This window comes from Acinonyx jubatus, chromosome B3 (genome assembly GCF_027475565.1).
Source record: "Acinonyx jubatus isolate Ajub_Pintada_27869175 chromosome B3, VMU_Ajub_asm_v1.0, whole genome shotgun sequence".
Lineage (NCBI taxonomy): Eukaryota > Metazoa > Chordata > Mammalia > Carnivora > Felidae > Acinonyx > Acinonyx jubatus.
In genome coordinates, this window is record NC_069386.1 from 40893862 (window position 1) to 40916688 (window position 22827).

At 41.3% G+C, this 22827-nt stretch overlaps 2 protein-coding genes across 5 annotated transcripts in view; both read right to left on the bottom strand.

Annotated features, from left to right (window-relative positions):
• Positions 1–22827, bottom strand: part of APH1B (aph-1 homolog B, gamma-secretase subunit) — a 77711-nt gene that overhangs the window by 35168 nt on the left and 19716 nt on the right. For 3 of the 4 annotated variants that reach the window (XM_027067449.2, XM_053223920.1, XM_027067448.2), the window contains exons 5-6: positions 14784–14911; positions 4545–4739 (exon numbers count right to left, since the gene is read on the bottom strand). In XM_027067449.2, the coding sequence (XP_026923250.1) occupies positions 4572–4739; positions 14784–14911 (296 nt within the window). In that variant the 3' untranslated portion in view covers positions 4545–4571. Of the gene's footprint in view, positions 1–1167; positions 4740–14783; positions 14912–22827 lie in introns of those variants that run through there. The other variant, XM_027067452.2, reaches the window with a different exon arrangement.
• Positions 15126–21981, bottom strand: LOC106986404 (keratin, type II cytoskeletal 8-like). The gene is given in 1 exon segment (XM_053223919.1): positions 15126–21981. A coding segment is annotated over 1 exon segment (1719 nt). The 5' UTR covers positions 17612–21981; the 3' UTR covers positions 15126–15892.

Sequence of the window (22827 nt, forward strand, 5' to 3'; positions counted from 1 at the left end):
TATTGATCTTAAAGCCAGGACCTGCTCAGGGCTCATAATTACAGTCGCCTTAGAATGTGTGAAGTCCCCAATTCTTTTACTAAGACTAAATCCAAAAGCCAGTTAAGTAGCTCCTTCTAGTCAACATTTTCAACGAGATGAAGATAAAATATGTACTTCTTTCCATTGGAGGTTTCTCATGTGTTGAGGCTGGTCACAGAGAAATCCTTGTTCCAACTAAATATCAAACAATTAAATTAGAGCCACAGTTTCAGTGGGAAGGGGCCAAAAAATTGTACACAAATCTGGGCTGTTACCTACAGAATGTACATCTCTTCCACTGGCTTACAAGTTACAACCAAAAGGCTCTTGGTCTCTGAGGTTATTTCACAGAATAACACAGTCAACATAAACCTGAGCAGCCTCATTTCAAACCAGAATGAACAGGTATCACATGGTTTGCGTTTCAGGCCATAACAATTCTCTTCACAGCCTGTCTGATGGTGAAAGCCAAGCTCAACCCCTCAGCTGCCCTGCCTCCACATCAAGGAGAGAAAAAAACATAAGGACTCTATAGGCTGCTCAGCGTCACTGGGTAGAAAGTAAACTATACTCTCTTTGTCAACCAATTCCCATCTTTAGCTACTATTACATGCTGTTTTATAAATTCATTGTTTTACAATTACTTAGAAAGATGGATGCCTGGGTGGCTTAGTCGGTTGAGTGTCCAACTTAGGCTCAGGTCATGATCTCAGAGTTTGGTGAGTTCAAGGCCCACATCGGGTTCCACGCTGACAGTGCAGAGCCTACTTGGGATTCTCTCTCTCTCCTTCTCTCTCTGTCCCTCCCCTGCTCATGCTCTCCCTCTCTCTCTCTCTCTCAAAATAAACTTTTTTAAAAAAATTACTTAGAGGAGATTTTTCAAGGTGATTCTAGGATCTTCAAGAATAATCTTCCACTTGGTTTAGAACACCTCAAAGAACTTCTCTGCACCAAACTGTTTCTGAACACACAGAAATGAAATAGGCCTTAGGAATTTTAAGGTAACAAAGATTTCTCTTTAAAAAGTCTCAGAGCTGACCAGTCATAAACAACAGAATATACAGCCAAGTTTTATAAGAGACAAAAACTGTAACAACACATACTGAAGGATACACTACTCCAAAAAGAGGAAACATGGGAAATGAATAGTGCCAAACAATATTTTTATTGTTCACTGAAAAATACAGGTCTGCAAAGAGTCTATTGCATTGTGTACTGAACGCAAGGCCTGACATTACAAGGATACATGACATAACGGCGTAACTTATATAAAATGATACATATTGCATACTTACATAAAATGATACATACAGTACCTCACCTCTCTAAACACTAGAATTTAATAGAAGTAAAGCCTTGTATTAAATGAGAACTGTAAACATTGCAATCATAAACAAAATGCTCTAAGCAAAGCACTTTAAAATTGGTTTGTTGTGATACCTACTTGGTCCACCCACAGTTAGGAATAGCAGGGTCTAAGAAACAGTTAGCTAACGAAAGCTAGCACCTTCAAGGAGCTCTTCCTGGGGATCAGGCTGCCACTGCCCAAGACAGGCCGCCACCCTGGCCTCCCTGGAGCCCTCAGGCCCATAATGACAGCTAATCCCTGTCTTGGCGCTAGTATGAGGTGACTGGGAAGTGGGAGGAGTAGCAGGAAAGAGGAAACTTCTGTCAACAACTGCTTATACTGCACCAACTCTATGGATAAGAACACCTAATATTTTTGATGTGAATCTACCACTCTCAGCAAACACCGAAGTGTGATTTAAAATAAAAAATTAACATTGAGAACAAAAACCATTTTCTAGACAATCTGCCATTAATCATCATTTCTTCCTTTCAGCCATGTTTTCATTAGATGCTCTAAAAGAAACTGCTACTTACTATATGACCATCCAGGTGGGTCAGGATTGAGGTAACAAAACTTCTGCAGTTACAACTACTGACTTAAATGAATACAAAATAAATACACATTTATTAGAGAGCAACAAAACCAATCTCTATTAATCACATGGCAAAATATTCAAGCACTGCAACAATATTCATATTCCAAGGTCAACTTTAACTCTATAACCCACATGTCCTTCCAAACTGAGAAAGCTTTGTGCAGAGGAAAACATCAATATCAATATCAATATCAACAAAATATCCATACCACCTCCTCTACAAATACTATCAGGGCTCAGAAGGCTCACCATAGATAACAAATGTTAAAAAAAAAAAAAAAAAAGGCACCTCGATATATACACAGCAACAGAGGAATACTATCCTCTCCTCTCCTTCTGGGTGTCCTTGGCATCAGGCAAATCAGGGCTATTTATGACAACAGTGCCTAAGCTGACTATGGCAATGCTCACATTTTAAGAGAAATCAGGATTACAAAGTTCCTTTATTCATAGGGAGTCAAAATAATTTCCTCAGACAAGTCTTAGCATCAAAGAAAATTTTCCTCTGGCCTGAGAAATTTTTATAAATAAGATTGTACCATATCCCAGCTTCTTTACTTAATATTAAACTATTAAAGCACAGAGGATATCCTCAGAGGGCAGGAAGGTGTACGACTAATATTCTCGGATTTTTCAATACTTTACAGATCAAATATTTTATCAGACTATCCATTTAAGAGATGTGTAAGTCAATACTAATAACCAACTATGTATTCTTCTTATTCTGTTCATCAAAGAACACCACATTCCTATAGGAATAAAGGGCAGTTCAGTGGGTATCCTGTTTCCCATAACTCTGCACAGTAAATTTCACTGCTCAGTCTCTATGCCTTTGACTCTTCCTGCGGCTCTTTTCATCTAAGGAAAACTTTGTATAAAGGGGGAAAACTGCAAACTCCAGTGGAAGCGTCGGTATTAGTGTTGTGAAGTGAACTTTAGGGTAATAACTGTAATTGTTATGGGACTGTTTACAGCCTTGCTAGAAATCCTATTTCTCTTGAATCCCTAGATTGAGAAATTCTCATAATTTAAACATGGGGGGAGATTTCACCGATAAAGATCTAGTTCATGTGAAAGGTCTGGCCCCTGGAATGATGTGTGGCTAGCCCAAAACACTGGCCACATTTCCACTTTAGACATGTTCATTATTCTTTCCCATCACAGTACCGTTCAATTCTTCCATCTGTCATGGCACTGGTGAGCTCTCTCTCACTGCTGCTCCCATTTCTTTTGGGTGTTCTACTGCACATATGGGATCCATTGAGCTTATCACTTTAATGTGTAGGGAATTTTCATTTCACACCATCCACTCTCTAAAAGCCATTAACTGGGAGCAATTTCTAGTTAGTAAAGGCACAATTCACTGGCATTTCCTCTTTATAAAGGAAATCAAAAGGGCTGCTCAGAAGCTGAACACCTTGGGTATTCCTATAAAGGGAGTGTTGTATCTGCTACTAAAACCCAGAGACATTTGCTAGCTCTAAAGATTATACGGATTCTGTAAAAGCATCGATTTGGCAGTTTAAGACCTATTTCTAATTCTGCACTATATCACTTGGTGAGGAGGAGGAAGTACTGGCTAGTATCACAGGAGCAAATTTAAAGTGTCAACATCATTCTACTGGCTTGTTTTCCTCATGCTTTTGAACTTTCACCAGCTCTAGTGAAGCGTGTCCCAGGGTACATCACTCAGCAACCTGCAGAACTGCTCAGAGATAGAACAATGGACTTCACCCCAACTAGCCCAGCTGGTTGCTAGCACTCAGCTGGTAAACACTGCCTCAGGGCACAGCTCACGAAAAGCCTTAAACCCAGGAAAAATTTACGGAAGTTGCACAAAAATTCTTGGTTTATAATACCTTCCCAGAAATCAGAAAATAATTGATTTTTAGGTAAAGAAACTGAATCTACGCTCACGAACAAAATAATGCCTCAAAAAGCAGAATCCAGAATGTAAAACTACAGGAAAAAATGCAGCTTGTTAATCACTAGCTTACTTTGGCTAAATTATCATAGTAAGTCAGTGCAATTTACTATGCATTTAGAAGCACAACCTACCATGTTCTCATAAATTTAGGGTATAATAAAGAACATGAAAAGTTCATAGGGGTGAGAGCCCTTTAGCGTTTTGTGACTTCATAACTTAAAAAGACAAAGGCTAAGCAGGATCTGATAGTCAGAGATTTACCTGCTCAGCACAAGCTGAGTTGAGAGACGGCTAAACATCGGACTTTTATTCATTTATGGTGTTCTCAGAAAGTTCCTATGTGGACACTGATGATTATCAACCTGGCTGCACATCAGAGTCATCTGGGAAAAGCTTTTAAAAATGACCAAATGCCCAGACCAATTATATGTGGAGGGTGAAGCCCAGATGTCAATATTCTTTACGCTTCCCCAAGGGATTCGATTCTAATGTATAGCCAGGATGTGTACATCCACTGCTGTATCCTTCCAGAGATGCTGCATGAAGTCATATTTTATTTATCTAGAGGGTTTTGTTTTTTCTAAATCCCACCAGGAAAAGGAACTTTTAGAAAAAGGCACAGTTGTGCTTCCTCTAAAGATGCAGCTTACTGTTTGGCAGGTGCTGGTTGTCAGAGGTTATCTGGAACGCTGATTGAAAAGGAGGAAGTCCTTGTCTTGGCAGAGTAGGCACAGTTTCAGGCTTCGGCAGCTGCCGCCAGCAACAAAGAATGCCCAAATGCCCATGAGTACCACAATTATATATGTTGACACCAAATTTATTCCATAATGAGGACTTATGAAGGTCTGCAAAAGGAAAATAAAGCAGTTTGGGTAATAACAGCAAGCTGATTAAACATGTAGAGTAACCAAAGATAAAGGAAAATCTAGGATACTTTCAACAGCTGGGGTGTGTTTCAAGAGACATATGATGTAGGTCATGTATTGCGGAGTTCCACAAAGACAAACAGAACTAACCTAGTCAACAGACGCTAACCCATAGGTGTGCGCTTTGCAATATTCAAATGCCAAACCTAGAGGGTAATTAGAAGTCAGCATCTAATGGAATACCCAAGAGAAGATACATGTTATATAATCTGGGCCCAGTTTATAATAATTTCTGTGTTAGCTGGCTCTTAATATTTGCAAGAAAGTAGGACACATCCAAGTTACTTTAGTATGAACCTTTAGTATTTAAGGGAACAAGAGGGCACAGCATTTCTTTTTCAGCTGCATAATTGCTGAGCCTTCCAAAAGTTTATTTAAAAAACAATAATGAAAAGCCAAGAGGTACTCTGTTACACAACAGTGAAGACCAAAGTATCTACCTACTGGAGCTTATATGCTAGGAAGAGAGACAAGTAATGAAAGAACAAATAAATGAATTAAATAATTACACATTGTGATGAATGCTAGACAGAATAATTCTAATTGTGATGGTGCCAGGATAAGTAAGAATAAGGTGGTCTATTGAGGTTGCTCAGGGGAGGTCCTGAGTAAGTGGCACGTAAAGTGAGACACATAGTTGGGAGGAGAGAGCCAGCCTCATGTAGACTGAGGGAGGGAATGACAGTAAAGCGAAGAGTTTGGGGCAGATGAGAACCTGAGAGAGGGCTATGACTGATGCGTAGGGATGGAGAGGCAGCACAAGAGATGAGGCATCAGAGAGGAAGGCAGGGACCAGCTATGTAGGAGTGTAAATTTTATCCTCAGTGCAACAGAGGGTCACAGAACAGGCTTACATGGAGGGGCTGAACGACTTGGCTTAGATGTTTAAAACTGCAGAGAATGGATTAAAGGAGGCAATTGTGAAAGCAGGGAGACTCATTGGGAAGATTCTGCACTGGTTGATGAAATCAGGGTGGTGGCAGTAGAGATGGAGAGAGTGGGCAGTATGAACTGACAGGACTTGCTGATGGATGCAATGTGAGGGAAAGGCGGAGGCCAAAATGACTTCCAGGTTTCTGGCTCTTGGTAAATGATGGTGCTATTTAAGGAGATGACAAAGACATGAGAAAGACCAGGCTCGAAATGATGTGTAAGAATCAAGTCCAATAAGGACACGCTAAGAGCGAAATGCCTGTGAGATTTCAAAGGATGGAATGTCAGGTAAACATTAGGTATATGAGCATGGGGCTCAGAGGAGAGGCCTAGGCTAGAAAGAGGAATACAAAAGCACAGTCCATAAGCATAAAATTTAAAAAATTTTAACTTATTTTTATTATTTTTTAGAGTTCTCTCTAAAAAAGAGACAGAGAGAGAATGTGTGTGTGTGTGTGTGTGTGTGTGAGAGAGAGAGAGAGAGAGAAAGAGAGAGAGAGAGAGAGAGAGGGAGAGAGAATCTTAAGCAGGACCCATACCCAGTGCAGCGCCCAATATGGGGCTCAATTCCATGACCCTGGGATCATAACCTGAGCTGAAATCAAGAGTCAGATACTCAACTGACTGAGCCATCCAGGCACCCCCATAGATGGTATTTAAAGCCATGTCTCTACCCAGGGAGCTACTGTAGAAAGAAGGGAAAGGAGAAGAATAAGCCCTGAGAACATTTATAGATTGTTTGTGCTGCTTAGTATTATAGGAGCAAATTAAAAGTGTCAACACCTTTCTATTAGCTTGACTTTTTTTGTTTGTTTACATTTTTTTAATGTTTATTTATTTTTGGGAGACAGAGAGACAGAGTGCAAGCAGGAGAGGGGCAGACAGAGAGGGAGACAGAATCTGAAGCAGGCTCCAGGCTCTGAGCCATCAGCACAGAGCCCGACACAGGGCTCGAACCCATGAAGCACGGGATCATGACCTGAGCCAAAGTCAGACATTCAACCGACTGAGCCACCCAGGTACCCCAATCTGTTAGCTTGACTCGTACTGAGAGAGTCATCAAAGGGGTCTAAGAGCAAACAGTGAGGTAGAGCAAACAGTGAGGTAAAAGAAAAATCAGGACAGTGTGATACAGCAGTCAAAAGAGGAAAATGTTTCACAGGGGGTGAACTCTTTTAAAGGCTGCTGAAATGAAAAAACAAAACAAAACAAAACAAAACAAAAACCAAAACACCAATGTCCATCAGATTTGGAGAAACGAAAGTCTGTTTTGACCTTGACAAGTGCAATCTTGGAAGAGTGGCTGAGGAGCACCTGGGTGGCTCCAGCTGGGATGCTGGATGAGTTCCAGCCCAACATCATTCTCTGTGCTCACAGCACAGAGCCTGCTTCAGATCCTGTCTCCCTCTCTCTGCCCCTCCCCTACTTGTGCTCACTCTCTCTCTCTCAAAAGTAAATAAATGTTAAAAAAAAAATTTAAGAACAACAACAACAACAACAACAACAACAAAGAAGGTGGTTGAGCAGAAGCCAGGCTGGATTAGAAGCAGGAGAGGTGAAGAAGTGGAGACAAAATTAGTGGACATAACTCTGAGAAATTTGGCTGTGATGTGGAAGAGAAAAAAAAGGAGTGAAGGCTAGGAGGGGGAAAGGCAAGAGGAGAGATTTTTTTTTTTAAAGATAGGACTATATGGGGGCATTTGGGTAGCTCAAGTGGTTGAGCGTCCGACTTTTGATTTCGGGTCAGGTCATGATTCCAGAGTTATGGGATGGAACCCTGCATTGGGCTCTGAGCTAAGCATGGAACCTACCTAAGATATTGTCTCTCTCTCTCTCTCTCTCTCTCTCTCTTTCTCCACCCCCCCACCTCACTCCCCTGCTTATGCTCTCTAAAAAAAAAAAAAAAAAAAAAAAAAAGCAAAAAGATATGTCTGTATGTTGATGAAAAGAGGGAAAAGCTGGTGGTATGGGATAAAGGGCACAATCAGAGGAGCGAAGTCCTTAAACGAGAACTGGATCTGGTGGCCAGGAGGAGGGACTGGCCTTTGACAGAAAGAGGGATACTTCCTTTACTGGGCCAGGGTAAGATAAGGAGATGGGTTCCCACGTAAGCCAGCACTTACACGTACCAAAGGAGAGAATCTGATTGGGTCAACTTGCCACCATACACCTTTGCCAATAAGAGGCTTCAGGGGAAGTGCCTCCACGGCTCCTCACTGTCCTTACCCTCACCATGCCTGTACGTGACCCCACCTATCAGCTCTGGCCAGGAAAATGGGCTGATTTTGCAGGTAGCTACTTATGCAGAAAAAGTGCTTTTCTCAAGAGGCATTGGTGGGTATGACAGGCATTGAGCATTTTCTGGATTCTTCAGAATAATTCTTTACCTCAAATCCACTGAATTTTAATTTATTTTACAGGGTGCTAAGCTCTTTTGTATTTCTCTTTAGTTTCTTTAAATTTTTTTCTCTTTTAAACAATTACAAAAGCAGCTGTGATTGTTGCAAAAAATTAGAATACACAAATGAGTAAAATAAACAAATTTTAAAACTTGAAATTCAGATAGGTTAGTATTTATTGAACAGAACACAAAAACTGCAAACCATAAAGAAAAACTGATTAAACTACATTAGAATGAGGAACTTTGCTTATAAAAAAAGACAACAGTATGAGGAGATAAAGATAAACCATAGTACAGGAGAAGTTATTTACAATACGTACATCTGACAAAGACGTTTTATCAGAGAACATAAAGAGAACTCCTAAAAATCAAAATGATTTATAGGCAAAAGATTTGAATAGGCACTTCACAAAAGAATTATCCAGGGGCGCCTGGGTGACTCAGTCAGTTGAGCGTGTGACTTGATTTCAGCTCAGGTCATAATCTCACAATTTGTGGGATCGAACCCTGAGTTGGGCTCTGCGCTGACAGCATGGAGCCTGCTTGGGATTTTCTATCTCCCCCTCTCTCTCTCTGCCCCTCCCTTGCTCACATGCTCTCTCTCTCTCTCTCTCTCTCACCCCCTCCCCCACTCACGTGTGTATGCCTGTTCTTTCTCTTGCTCTCAAAAAAACAGAATTATCCGATGGAAAAAAGACAGTCTCTTTAACGAATGGTGCTGGGAGAGTTGGACAGCAACATGCAGAAGAATTAAACTAGATCACTAACTTACACCATTCACAAAAATAAACTCAAAATAGATGAAGGACCTGAATGTGAGACAGGAAACCATCAAAACCCTAGAGGAGAAAGCAGGAAAAAACCTTTCTGACCTCAGCTGCAGCAATTTCTTACTTGACACATCTCCAAAGGCAAGGGAATTAAAAGCAAAAAATGAATTGGGACCTCACCAAGATAAAAAGCTCTGCACTGAAAAGGAAACAATCAATAAAACTAAAAGGCAATCGATGGAATGGGGAAAGATATTTGCAAATGACATATCAGACAAAGCGCTAGTATCCAAAATCTATAAAGAGCTCACCAAACTCCACACCCCAAAAATAAATAATCCAGTGAAGAAATGGGCAGAAGACATGAATAGACACTTCTCTAAAGAAGACATCCAGATGGCCAAGAGGCACATGAAGAGATGCTCAACGTCACTCCTCATTAGGGAAATACAAATCAAAACCACACTGAGATACCACCTCATGCCAGTCAGAGTGGCTAAAATGAACAAATCAGGGGACTATAGATGCTGGCGAGGATGTTGAGAAACAGGAACCCTCTTGCAATGTTGGTGAGAATGCAAACTGGTACAGCTGCTCTGGAAAACAGTGTGGAGGTTCCTCAAAAATTAAAAATAGATCTACCCTATGATGCAGCAATAGCACTGCTAGGAATTTACCCAAGGGATACAGGAGTGCTGACGCATAAGGGTACTTACACCCCAATGTTTATAGCAGCACTTTCAACAATAGCCAAATTATGGAAAGAGCCTAAATGTCCATCAACTGATGAATGGATAAAGAAGATGTGGTTTTGGGCCACCTGGGTGGCTCAGTCGGTTGAGCGACCGACTTCGGCTCAGGTCATGATCTCGGGGTCTGTGAGTTCGAGCCCCATGTCGGGCTCTGTGCTGACAACTCAGAGACTGGAGCCCGTTTCAGATTCTGTCTCTCCCTCTCTCTCTGACCCTCCCCCCGTTCATGCTCTGTCTCTCTCTGTCTCAAAAAAACAAATAAACGTTAAAAAAAAAATTAAAAAAAAAAAAGATGTGGTTTATATATATAATGGAACACTACTTGGCAATGAGAATGACTGAAATCTGGCCATTTGTAGCAACATGGATGGAACTGGAGAATGTTATGCTAAGTGAAGTAAGTCAGGCAGAGAAAGACAGATACCATATGTTTTCACTCATATCTGGATCCTGAAAAACTCAACAGAAGACCAGGGAGGAGGAGAAGGGAGGGTTAAAAAGTTACAGAGAGGGAAGGAGGCAAACCATAAGACACTCTTAAATACTGAGAATAAACTGAAGGTTGATGGGGGGTGGGAGGGGAGAGGAAAGTGGGTGATGGGCATTAAGGAGGGCACCTGTTGGGATGAGCACTGGGTATTGTATGGAAACCAATTTGAGAATAAATTTCATATAAAAAATTTAAAAAATAAACAACTCTTACAACTCAAAAAAAAAAAAAAGAATGATCCAAATGGCCAATAAATATATGAAGATCTGCTTAATCTCATTAATCAGTAGTGAAATGCTAATTAAGACCATAATGTGATACCACCACATACCCAGGGGGATCAGTAACAAGACAGTGCCATACCAACCATTGGTGAGGAGGTGGAGGAACCGCCACTCACAAATTAATGGGAATGTAAGTCAATACAACGACTCTGAAAAGCTGAGTGGTATGAACAGCTGACATATGCACACCCCAAGATCAGCAATTCCGCTCCTAGGCATACATCCAAAAGAAATGTACACATATATTCAAAAGAGATATATTCTAGAATGCTCAAAGCATTATAATTAGTCACAAAAGTCAAAAACTAGAGATACCATTTCTGCAGTAGAATGGATAAATCATAGTACAGTCACAAAGTAGAATACTAGAGTGCAATAAATGAGCAATATATATAGATCAATCTCACAAAGATAATGTTAAGCGAAAGAAGTCAGACACAAGAGTAAATACCGTATAGTTCTGTTTACATAAACTACCAAAAGGCAAGGCAAGCCATGGTGTTAGAAGTCAGGACCGTGGTAGGAGGCTCATGGGATCTGATGTTTTAGTCTTCATGTAGGTTCGAGTTACATAGGTTACAAGATGTACACTTTTGATCTGTATATGTTTCTGTGTGTGTGTTATTTTTCTTAAGTAGGCTTCATGTCTAGCATGGAGCCCCACAGGGGGCTTAAACTCACAACCAGGAGATCAAGACCTGAGCGGGTATCAAGAGTCAGATGTTTAACCGACTGAGCCACCAAGCATTACCCCGTTCCCCTCCCCCCTCTGCTATTCAGAGATAACTACTATTAAAATTTTGGTAGATAATCTTCCAAATTTCCCGAATTCTTTTTTATTTTAGTTTGTTTTCCTGGGTTCTCTTTAATCATTAAAGAGAATATCAACTATTCAATATTCTACAACATTTATAGGATTGAGGATACAAAGATTGACAAGATAAGATCATCCCTGATGATCAAACTCTAGTTGGAGAGAGATATACAAAAACAATATTAAATAAGATGGTGAGGCCAAGATGGGAGAGCAGCACAGCACTCAAGTTCTCAGATTCTCTCATCCCTGAAATGCAGCTAGATCAGCACCACATTATTTTGCACATCTAGGAAATTGATCTGAGGATTAACACAACAATCTGCATAACTTGAACCACAGAACTTGGCAGGTACATGGTGCGGAGAGGTGAAGTGGGGGAGAGACAGAGAGGCTGTGGAGGGTAGGGAGCTGTTTTTGCAGAGAGAGGACAGAGAAAGGGGAGAAGCGTGCAGCACATCGTGAGAGTACAGGAAAAGCACTCCCTCGAAAGTAGCTGCAGACTCTTAAATACAGAGAACTGAGGATTGCTGGAGGGGTTTGGGATGGGGGGATGGGCTACATGGGCAAGGGGTATCAAGGAGGACACTTGCTGGGATGTTGTATGTATCAACCACTGGGTGTTGTATGTATCACTGGATTCTACTCCTGAAATCATTATTGCACTATATGCAACTTGGATGTAAATTTTAAAAAATAATAATAAATGAATAAATAACTGTATTAAATAAAACAGTGTTATCTGTGGATAAGTGTTATAACACAGCTATGAATAAGGGCCGGTGATCGTGCTCAGTCTGGAATATGCACCTTTTCCAGGGAGGCTTCACATGGAACGAGTACTTTTCCAAACTGACTTAGGTTAGGGGGAGACGCGTCACTGCAGATAAAACAGCATGGACAAGACACACCTACTGGGAAGCCACAATGGATTAATTTAGATGGAGCATATGATGTGAACTGTGGGGAGCAGCAGGAGGTTAAGTTCTGTACCAGTAAGGCTGCTAAAAGGCTTATGTCAAACAAAGAAGTCTGGGTTTTATTCCACAGGCATCTACTACAGCTGATCATTCTCTCCTTAACACATCTGGCTTCCAGGACATCTGGCTCCTGGTTTTCTTCCAACCTCACTAGTGGCTCTTTCTCAGTCTCTTTTGCTGGCACCTTCTCTTTCCCCAGTCTCAATGTGGGAGCGTCCCAGAGCTCAGTCTTTGGATTTCTGGCCTGGATTTCTCTCCCCAACTCCGTACTTTCTCATCCAACTGCCTAATGGATATTTTCACTAGGATGTCCAATAGGCACCTCTACTACGTTTATAATGTGTCCAGATGAACTCCTTGATCCACCCTCACAAGCTCCCCCGTCCCAGCTGATGGTAACTTCATCCTTCTAATTGTCCAGGCCCAAACCTTGGAGACATCCTTGGCTCCTCTTCTTTCACTCCATGCCTTACCCAATCTGTAAGGAAATACTGCTGGCTCTACTTTCAAAAATATATCCTCAATCTGATCATTTCTCATTATATCCACTGTTTTTTCACCCAAGTTATCACCATCCTTCTCCTGATGACTATAATCTTTCCCTGCTACAGTTCACTCCTAACACGGCCAAGTGATCTTTTAAAAATGTGAGTCAGATCACGGCCCTAACACCCTGCAACGACTCCCATTTCACTGACAGTAAATGTCAACATCTTGCATTATCTAGATGTGGTTCTCACTTCTAACCTCTACTTCCCTCCCCACCTTCAACTCCGTGACAATATCTATTACCTTTACCCTAGCTCACTCTGTTCTGGCCACCCTCACTTCCAAAAATACGCCAAGCAATTTCTTTGATCTTAGACTTTGCTACTGGCTGTGCAGTCCAGGATGCTCTTCCCCAGAGAGCCGCATGACCAATCTACTTCACTTCTTTGCTCAAAGGTCACCTTCACAACGAAGCCTACTCTGACCACCTAATTAAAAAATTGGACATCCTCTGCCTCCCCACACTCTGGATTCCTTTTAACTCTGCTCTACTTTCCATAGCACCTATCACGATAAAATTTCTTATTTATTATGCCTGCTGCTTGCTGCCTTTCTCTCACCACTAAACTGTAAAAGCAGGGATCTTTGTTTTGTTCACTAAACTGTTTTGTTTACCTAAAAACAGTGCCTGGAACATAGAAGGTACTCAGTAAATATTTGTCAAATGAATGAATTAGCCAAATGGATCCATGAAAAGGACATTTGTTTTTTCATTTAATTTTCTTTTCTGATTATAGAAGCGTACATTGCAGAAAATTTGGAACATGCCAAAAACTATAAAGAAGAAAAGAATCCACTCAGAGATAAATACTATTAGTATTTTAATGCTTTCTCTTTCCAGTCTTTTTTTTCCATGAAGATTTGGCTTCACATAGTTGCCATCACACTAACTTTAGTATTCTGCACCGCTGAAAGGTTTTAGGAAGGGGAAGCAATAAGACTGCATTTTTAACTATCTATCTATCTATCTATCTATCTATCTTTTACGTAATTTCTGTGCCTATAACTGGTGGCCTGAACTCACGACCCAGAGATCAAGAGTCATGTGCTTTAGCAACTAAGCCAGCCAGGCACCCCTGCAAGACTTCATTTTAGATGCATTAGAGGTCAAGGAGCCCAGTATGAGAAAACTTGATATAAATTCTAAGTGGATGGAGGAGAGAGAAACATGAGGTAGGACACCATCAGAAAGAACCCTTCTAATACTAAGAGATGAGAAATGATAAGGGTCTGGACAAGGCAGTGGTGGGGATAATTCTGATGTAAATACATGGCAAATTACCATGAAAGTCAAACCCAAACCATTAAATACTCTTAAGAAATATAGCTAGTCAAGCTTTCTTTTTAAATTTTAGTTATTTAGAAAACTGGCATAATAATTATAATTTCAGTGAGGAGGGAATACAATGGGCACCCTTGTTATTTATCAGAGTGAGTAGAAATGGTACAATCCTTGTGGAGAGGACTTTACCAATTTATATCAAGGGCTTTAAAAATATTTGTACCATTTAATTTCATATTTTCATTCTATGAAATCTAAACATCATATTGAAAAAATTTCATGTACAAAGATGTTCAAGACAGCATTGTAAGAAACAAAATTTTGAAATAGATGTGATCAGTTAAGCAAACTGTAATATAATTTCTATGTAATGATATAAGGCTATTAAAATGTATATATGAAAAGGATTTCTAATAACATGGTACTTATTTAAGATGTGTTACATAATGTAAGCCTAATGCAAGACTATTTCAGGCTTGACTATACCCATAAAAGAAAGATAGATACATAGAATAAAATCTTTAAAGAAATCAACCAACAAATAGTGGCTTTTTTCTGTAGGAACAGATGATTTATCTATCTATCTACCATTCACTCATTAAAGAGCTTCATCTTCTCATGAGCATGTATTTCATTGAGAGTGGAATCTACCATATGTGGACTTATGATCCAAAAAATACTGTGAGCATGGTGACAATCAATACTCACCAGGGCTGACACCAGCAGATGGGTCAGAAGAACTACAAGAAGGGCAGACCACTTTTTCTTCTCACAGCCATCAAAAAATATGATGCCCCAGAACACGTGCAGCAATATGATAACCAGCGTCATGAAAGCTGAAAGACAGTTATCAATTAGTGTCCAGTCATACAGACATGGATGCCAAAGCCCAGTCACACTTGGTCATGATACAACAGGCTCTTGGGGTGCGGTACACCACCTTGAGAGTTTAACTACACCTGCCAGAAACAGGACTTTGACACACATTTGCTCAAATAGTAAACTGGAAAGCAACACTTTTTTTTTTTTAATATTTATTTTTTGAGAGACAGAGAGAGAGCGAGGGAGCGAGCGTGAGAGGGTGAGGGGCAGAGAGAGAGGGAGTCATAGGTTCCGAAGCAGGCTCCAGGCTCTGAGGTGTCAACAAAGAGCCCAATGCAGGGCTTGAGCTCACGCACCCCAAGATCACGACCTCAGCCGAAGTTGGATGCTCAACCGACTGAGCCACCCAGGCGCCCCTGGAAAGCAACATTTCTGAAGGAGGCGCCAGGTCTGCAGTAGCTTCTCAGGCAGAATGTGAACCTGTTAAACCTGTTAAACCTAAAGTCAGCTTGGACCTGGCTTTCAAGGAGTATCTCTGAGGAACGCAATAAAACTAGTGTGGTATCTAATCAACTCTTTCCAAATTAGCCTTTTGCACCATCCTCAACTAAACGGAGTACATTCAGTTTACACAAGTCTCACTAAAGTGGAATTTCTCCCGTGTTCTTTCCTTTTTAAAAAGGCCAATGGAAGAATAAAAAAATTAAAAATTACAACAATTATCTAAGATTCTTCTTAGGCAACCAAAACTGAATTTGATCAGATTTTTCTGTGGAAAAGAGTGTTTCCTGTGCCCTGAAAATATTATTTAAAATGAATCAATTCCGCATATTCTGAAAGGTTTTTTGGGGGGGAAGGGGGGGATTGGCAGAGCCATCTGAGGCTTTATTTGGGGAAAAACTCTTGAATTGGCTTTTAGCTGGGGACATGAGCAAGAGGGGGGTACCCAGGGTGGTGGACTCCCCCTAAGGGTAGGCCAAGGACTGAGGTGAGGCTTAGGTGGGCCTCCCATTCCCGACGCTCCCCTGCACGGCTCCTTCCCCCACAGGCTCTACGGCAGCCACGGGAGCAGGGAGGCTGGGAGGGACCACAGTGGTTGTTCGCTTGGACAGGACGTCAGACAACTGGGACACCAGCTTCCCATCACGGGTCTCGATCTTCTTCACCACCACAGCCTTGGAGGAGCTGACATGGCCAGAGGAAGCAGAGCTCTGGCCAGAGCTGAAGCCGGACTGGAAGGCATAGCTGACGCCAGGGCTCATGTGGCCCCTGTAGGCTGAGACCAGCCCACCCAAGTAGCCGGTGGAGGTCTTAGTGTGGATGCTCATGTTCTGCATCCCAGACTCCAGCCTGCTTTCCTCGCCCTCCAGCAGCTTGCAGTAGGTGGTGATCGTGATGTCCAGGGCCAGCTTGATGTTCGTGAGCTCCTGGTACTCCTGCAGCTACCGGGCCATGTCCTGCTTGGCTCGCTGCAGAGCAGCCTCCAGCTCGGCCACCTTAGCATTGGAGTCCTTCACGGCCAGCTCCCCACGCTGCTTGGTATCAGCTATGGTGGCCTCCAGGGAAGCCCTCTGGTTTTTCAGGCCCTCAATCTCAGCCTGGTGTCAGTTAGTGTTCTGGTTCATCTTGGAAATCTCCGTCTTTGTGCGATGGAGGTCATCCCCATGCTTCCCGGCCAATGTCTGCAGCTGCTCGTACTTGATCGGGTACATGGTCTCAGCCTCAGCCTGGCTGCTGTTGGCGATCTCCTCATACTGGGCCTTGACCTTGGCAATGATGCCATCCAGATCCAGGGAGTGGCTGCTGCCCATGGACAGCACCACAGTCGTGTCCGAGATCTGGGACTGCAGCTCACGGATCTCCTCTTCATACAACTGTCTTAAGAAGTTGATCTCATCAGTCAGCCCTTCCAAGCGGGACTCCAGCTCCACCTAGTTCATGTAAGCTTCGTCCACATCCTTCTTGATGAGGACAGATTCATTCTCCATGTCTGCACATTCTTTGATCTCCTCATATTTATTGAAGTCCTCCACCAGGCCCTGCATGTTGCCAAGCTCCACCTCCAGCTTCAGCTTCTCCTGGCCTAGGGTTTCCAGCTGCCGCCGAAGGTTGTCGATGTAACTCTCAAACGTGTTGTCCATGTTGCTGCGAGAGGTTTTCTGCTGCTGCAAGAGGTTCCACTTGGTCTCCAGAATTTTGTTCTGCTGCTCCAGATGCCACACCTTGTCGATGAAGGAGGCAAACCTGTTGTTGAGGGTCTTGATCTGCTCCTTCCCCTGGCTGCGCACGGCCTGGATGTTGGGGTCCACCTCCAGCTTAAGAGGGCTCAGCAGGCTCTGGTTCACTGAGACAGCCGTGATGCCCCCCATACTCCCAGGCCTGCCATAGCCCCCAACTACACTCATGCTGCTGCCCAGGCCACGCTGGAAGCTGCTGCCGCTTTCCACGCAGGACAGGGCAGAGCTGATGCGGGAGCCAGGCACGTGAGTGAAGGAGAGGCTGCTGAAAGCCCGGGGGCCAGAGGAGGACACCTTGTAGGACTTCTGGGTCACCCTGATAGACATGGTGGAGGCCAGTGTGGAAGTTGGAGTGGAGGCAAGTAGGCTGAACCTGCCTGAGGTTTGAGAAGGAGCCAAGAAGCTGCTTCTAGGGTCTATTCTGAAAGTTTTAATATGAAGAAAAAAAAGCATATCGATTTCCCCTTTCAGCCACATAATAAGATACCATTAACACCCACCAGTCTGGCAAAAATTCAAGTCTGACAATTTGCTTTCACATTGCTGATAGGAAAACAATCTAGCATTACCTAGTAAAATTGAAAGTATGTACTCTCTATTTCACTCCAACAATTCCACAGTTAGATATATACTCTGAAGCAGTTAGTTCTTGGATCAATAGATCATTAGTACCTGAGACGTTGTTAGAAATGCACATTCTTGGGACTTACCCCAGACTTCCTGAATCAATGAGCCTTGCAACCTGTGTTTAAACAGCCCTTCAGGTGGTTCTGATGTATGCTCAAATGTGAGAACCACTACCCTGGAAAACTCTAATATATGTGCACCAAGTGACACATACAAGAATATTTATACTATCATTGTTTATATTAACAAAAAATTTCCATCATTATCAGAATGGATAAACTGTGGTGTATTCACACAATGGAATACTATATGCTCTATAATATAAATGATCTCAATAATATAATGCTAGTGGGGACAAAAGTATATTGTGGGACACCAACCACTATTTATACAAAGTTAAAAACATCCAAAAACTATATTAAAAGGACAAAACTGTTACACATTAAAAGGATATAATTGTTGTGATTAGAAGAAGGCAAGTTTTAATTTTTTTTTAATGTTTGTTTACTTTACAGAGAGGGAGAGAGACAGAGCGTGAGCGGGGGAGGGGCAGAGAGTGAGAGATCCAAAGTAGGCTCCAGGCTCTGAGCTGTCCGCATAGAGCCTGACGCAGGGAATGAACCCACAAGCTGTGAGATCACGACCTGAGCCTAAGTCGGGAGCTTAACCAAGTGAGCCATCTAGGCTCCCCTAGAAGGCAAGTTTTTATATATAATGACATCATTTAGTGAAATGATGACAAAATACTTTAAAGTAGAGGAGGAGTTTTAAAATATGTACCTTTGGGATGATGGCAACATTTCACCACATCCAAATCTTACTTTTACTTAAGATCTAGCTTGATGCCATCTCCTTGGTGAATTCTTTAGGACACCTAATCTTCATTTTTAAAAAACACTGAGCACACATTTACTGAGCACCTGGATAGTCTGGCCTAAAAATTCTGTATAGGAGCTCAGGAGTCACACAATCCTGAGATGGAATGCGAGCTCCACAATATGGCTTTGGCCAGATTATTTAACCTCCCTCCCCTTCTGTTTCCTTTATTTCAGAAATGGGGCCAATAATACCTCATAGGACTGTTCCAGGGAAGAACAGTGCTTTAATATAAACCACAGCTTTTCAATAAATGATACTACCATCTGCTATCGTCTCCAGGTTCAAAGATGAGTAGGGCAGAGCCTTTAATGAGTTGTACTGTCATGTGGGAAAGAAAGCGAGGCAAAGCAGCAAGCGGTTACCACATTTATCCAAGTTTCCTAGGTACTGGGCTATGTTTTAAAATGCACTCTTCTTCACTCTTGGACATTTATTTCTTCCTCTGACCTGGTATTACTTTTACATTTGTCTTCTTCCTCCCCATACTTATTCAATGTCCATTATGGGCAGGCACTGTTCCAGGCACTGGGGCTATCACGGTGCACAAAACACAATCCCATGGGACTCTGCCTCATCCTTTCAGTTTCCTGTTTTATTAACAGTATCCAAAGAGGACCTCTCGGACATTTGTGAAAACACTGCATATTCTTACCTGACTGCTTATTTACTTGGCTGGCATTAATTTCTGGCTGGCTTCCATGTCATCACAAGCCTTTCCTATTACAATGTGCTCTTTAGAATACTGCGATTCATTGTTTATTCCCTCTGCAACTGGTTAGAGGTCCAAGAGAAATGGAGACCTGAGTATCCTGCCATGTACATGTAGCTAGAGGTACATACATACTATGTTGATACTTGTCTCTAGTAAACAGAATTCCAACTAGAGGATTTGCTATTCTAGGATATTATCTTTTCGTTAGTAAAACTTTCTCATTTCATGTTCCTAACTATAAAATTCAACAATTCCTTCAGTGAATCTAACCCTAAGTGTGCTTTGTTCTAATATTCTTAAAAATAGAAAAAAAAACTTCTCTAACTTAATCATATAAATTTCACAACTTCTTTATAATACAGACTGATAAAAGGAAGTTCTATAATTTCTAGTGTTTTGGAACATTAATCAGAAACCTGATTAACATTCTAACAAATTTTGTACATCTGTTTGTGAAACTGTAGCTGCTAGTTTGATAATGGACTTCCTCTTCCAAATATCTTTTAAGTCAAATTCCCTTGGTAAAGAATGTTTTAATCTAACCCATTTTTAAGCAAAATGTTTCAGTGTTATCTTTAAGACGCCACATTTACTATTTGGCTCTTTTGTTCTTCCTGAATATACTCTAAATGTTTCAGCACACAGATTCACAAATATCCTCATTTTCATGCTTGTCCCTCTCTCCCTTATTCCTGGTATCTACTTTTCTGTCCCTGCAAAGATAGCAGCTTAAAATAGCGACTGATTCTAATACTAGATCCTACCAGCACAGACACTGCTATCATCTGGCTTCACTCGACAACTTCAGAGTATCTCCAACTATGCCAGAGAGAGCCAAAGGCTGCTGCTGGGTGGTGGCAGCAACATGCAGAGGAGGACTTAGCAAAGCCAGGGGTTAGCCTCAACTGCCTAGAGACAGAATGTAGTTACTAATGAGCTTCTGGCTTCCTTCTCTAAGTAAGAAAAGAGTCTGGGGTGTCAAGGTTCTGTGAAGTGAGGGACTGTTCTCCATCCCTCTTGGTTACAGAAACTCTCTGGATTCTTGAGCGATCTCCATTGACCTAGCCAAAGTAGAAGTCAAGCCACAGAACTAAATATTTTTGAAAATGCTTTTCCTGTAAAAGTGATTTAACTTAAAATTTAGCTTTAAAAAACATGACATTCCTGTGACCTAATTATTATAATATAGAAATATACACATTGCTGATCAAATAACATTCTCCAAGATTTAAAAAAGACATATTGAAAACTATCTTATATTACATAGCAAAAAGAAAGGGGTAGTACTATCCCTTAATACCAAACAGATCATAAAAGAGATGTCCTGAAAGCAATCTGAATTAACTACTGGTGTTTAAACAGCATTTATCATTTCATATTTACGAAAATGCTTCTGAAATATTCTCATGAACTGAACAGACTGTCAAAGATATGATTTTGTTTAAAGTCTCCCTAACAAATGTTAAAAAATGATGAAATCCTCTCCAGATTAGTTCATCAGAGTGGGGAGTCAGCATTGGGAAACTTCTTAGACGTTTTATGAACTAATCTCTGTGCAATGAAAAAGTAAATCCCACAGGGTCCACTTCAAATCCAGTCTAGAAGCTTACTTCATTAAAGCAGTCACGGTGGGAAAGTTTCTTCTCCAAATGAACCCAAATCTGCCTTCTAACTCAGTGATTCACAAGTGAGGCAATTTTGCCCCCAGAGAGCATTTGTCAATATCTGTAGACATTTTTGGGTGCCACGACTGAGGATGGGGTACTTTTGGCATTTAGTAGACAGAGGCCAGGGATGCTGTTGAACACCCTACAATACACAAGACAGCCCTCCATCTCCCGCTAACGAAGAATTATTTGAGCCCAAATGTCAATAGTGCCATTGAGAAACTCTGCTCCAAATGCTGCTTGTTGATCTTAGGAAGGCTTTTTGAAGAAAAATGAGTCAACTCTTTTATTTCCCATATGTAGCACACTTAAAAAAAACTGAAACTCTATTACTCAGCTATTGTCACAAAAATGCTGGATAACTATGCCAAAAGTTATTGGCTACAGCTGCCACTGGGAGCATGCGTGGCCTAAGGCAGTGTTCATGGGAACCTACGGTACAACTCCCTAATGGGAAACCCATCCTCTGGCAGTGGGCCGGGAGTGTAGGTTCTCCGGATTCTACTGCTTTGTATTAATGCTGTGTTGGCTTTACGACATTAACTAGGGCCTTTCCATGTTTGTCTCTGGCCTGGAATAGTTTCAGCATCATCAGATTTACCTTTTTTTTTTTTTTTAATTGTTTGTTTGTTTGTTTATGTATTTATTTATTTTGAGAGAGACAGAGAGTGAGCAAGCAGGGAAAGGGCAGAGAATGAGACAGAATCCCAAGCAGGCTCCACACTGTCAGCGCAGAGCCCAACATAGGGTTTGAGCTCACAAACCATGAGGTCATGACCTGAGCATAAATCAAGAGTCAGACGCTTAACTGACTGAGCCACTTAGGCATCCCAAGATTTACCTTTAAGTGTTTGCTTCAAACCAGCTCTCAAACCGTTCGTTCCTAATGCTATATATAAAGCAAAACTAAGCACAAAAGAACTTGGATGGATATTTAAATGAAAGTTGGAGATAAGATGTGTAGTTGGCCAAAAGAACTTGGATGGAGATTTAAATGAAAGTTGGAGGTAAGATGTGTAGCTGGACTGGATGTGAGTTATAAGAAAAAAGGAAAAATTGTGCCAAGAAAGGAATTGTGCCAAGGTTTTTGCCTGAGCAAGAGGAAGGATGGAAGGGCATCAATTGAAATGAGGAAGACTTCTTAAGAACATCACTTTAAAGATGTTGTTGCACTGTTTTCTGTCCTCCAGAATTACTGATGAGAAGTCAGATTTTCAAATCATTGTTCCATTCAATGTAAGAAGAAAAAAATCCCCCAAAGATGGAAAATCAACATCTGAAACTGGGAATTCAATCTCAAGATTGATATATTCAAGTAAAGGGGCACCTGGGTGGCTCAGTCTAAGCATCTGACTTTGGTTCAGGTCATGATCTCGCCATTTCCGAGTTCAAGCCCCGTATCAGGGTCTGTGCTGACAGCTCAGAGCCTGGAGCCTGTTTCAGATTCTGTGTCTCCCTCTCCCTCTCTGTACCTGCCCACTCACACTTGCTCACTCTCTCTCTCTCTAAAATAAAAAACATTAAAAAATTGAAAAAAATATTCAAGTAAATATTCAAAGTTAATATTTGAGTAAACCTTTGTAAATCAAAATCTTTGTATATCAAAATATTTTTTGATATTTTGATGAAATAAAATATATCTTCTTTGGTGAAGAACTGCGAATAATGAAAAAGCTGATAAAATCAAATAGATCTATCCCTTAAAATAAACCTCAAGGTTGATTAGTTCCTTAAAAAAGAACCACAAAGATTTCTAAACATTTATGCATAAAATACAAAAAGTCTGGTTCCAGGAAATTTGGCTAAGA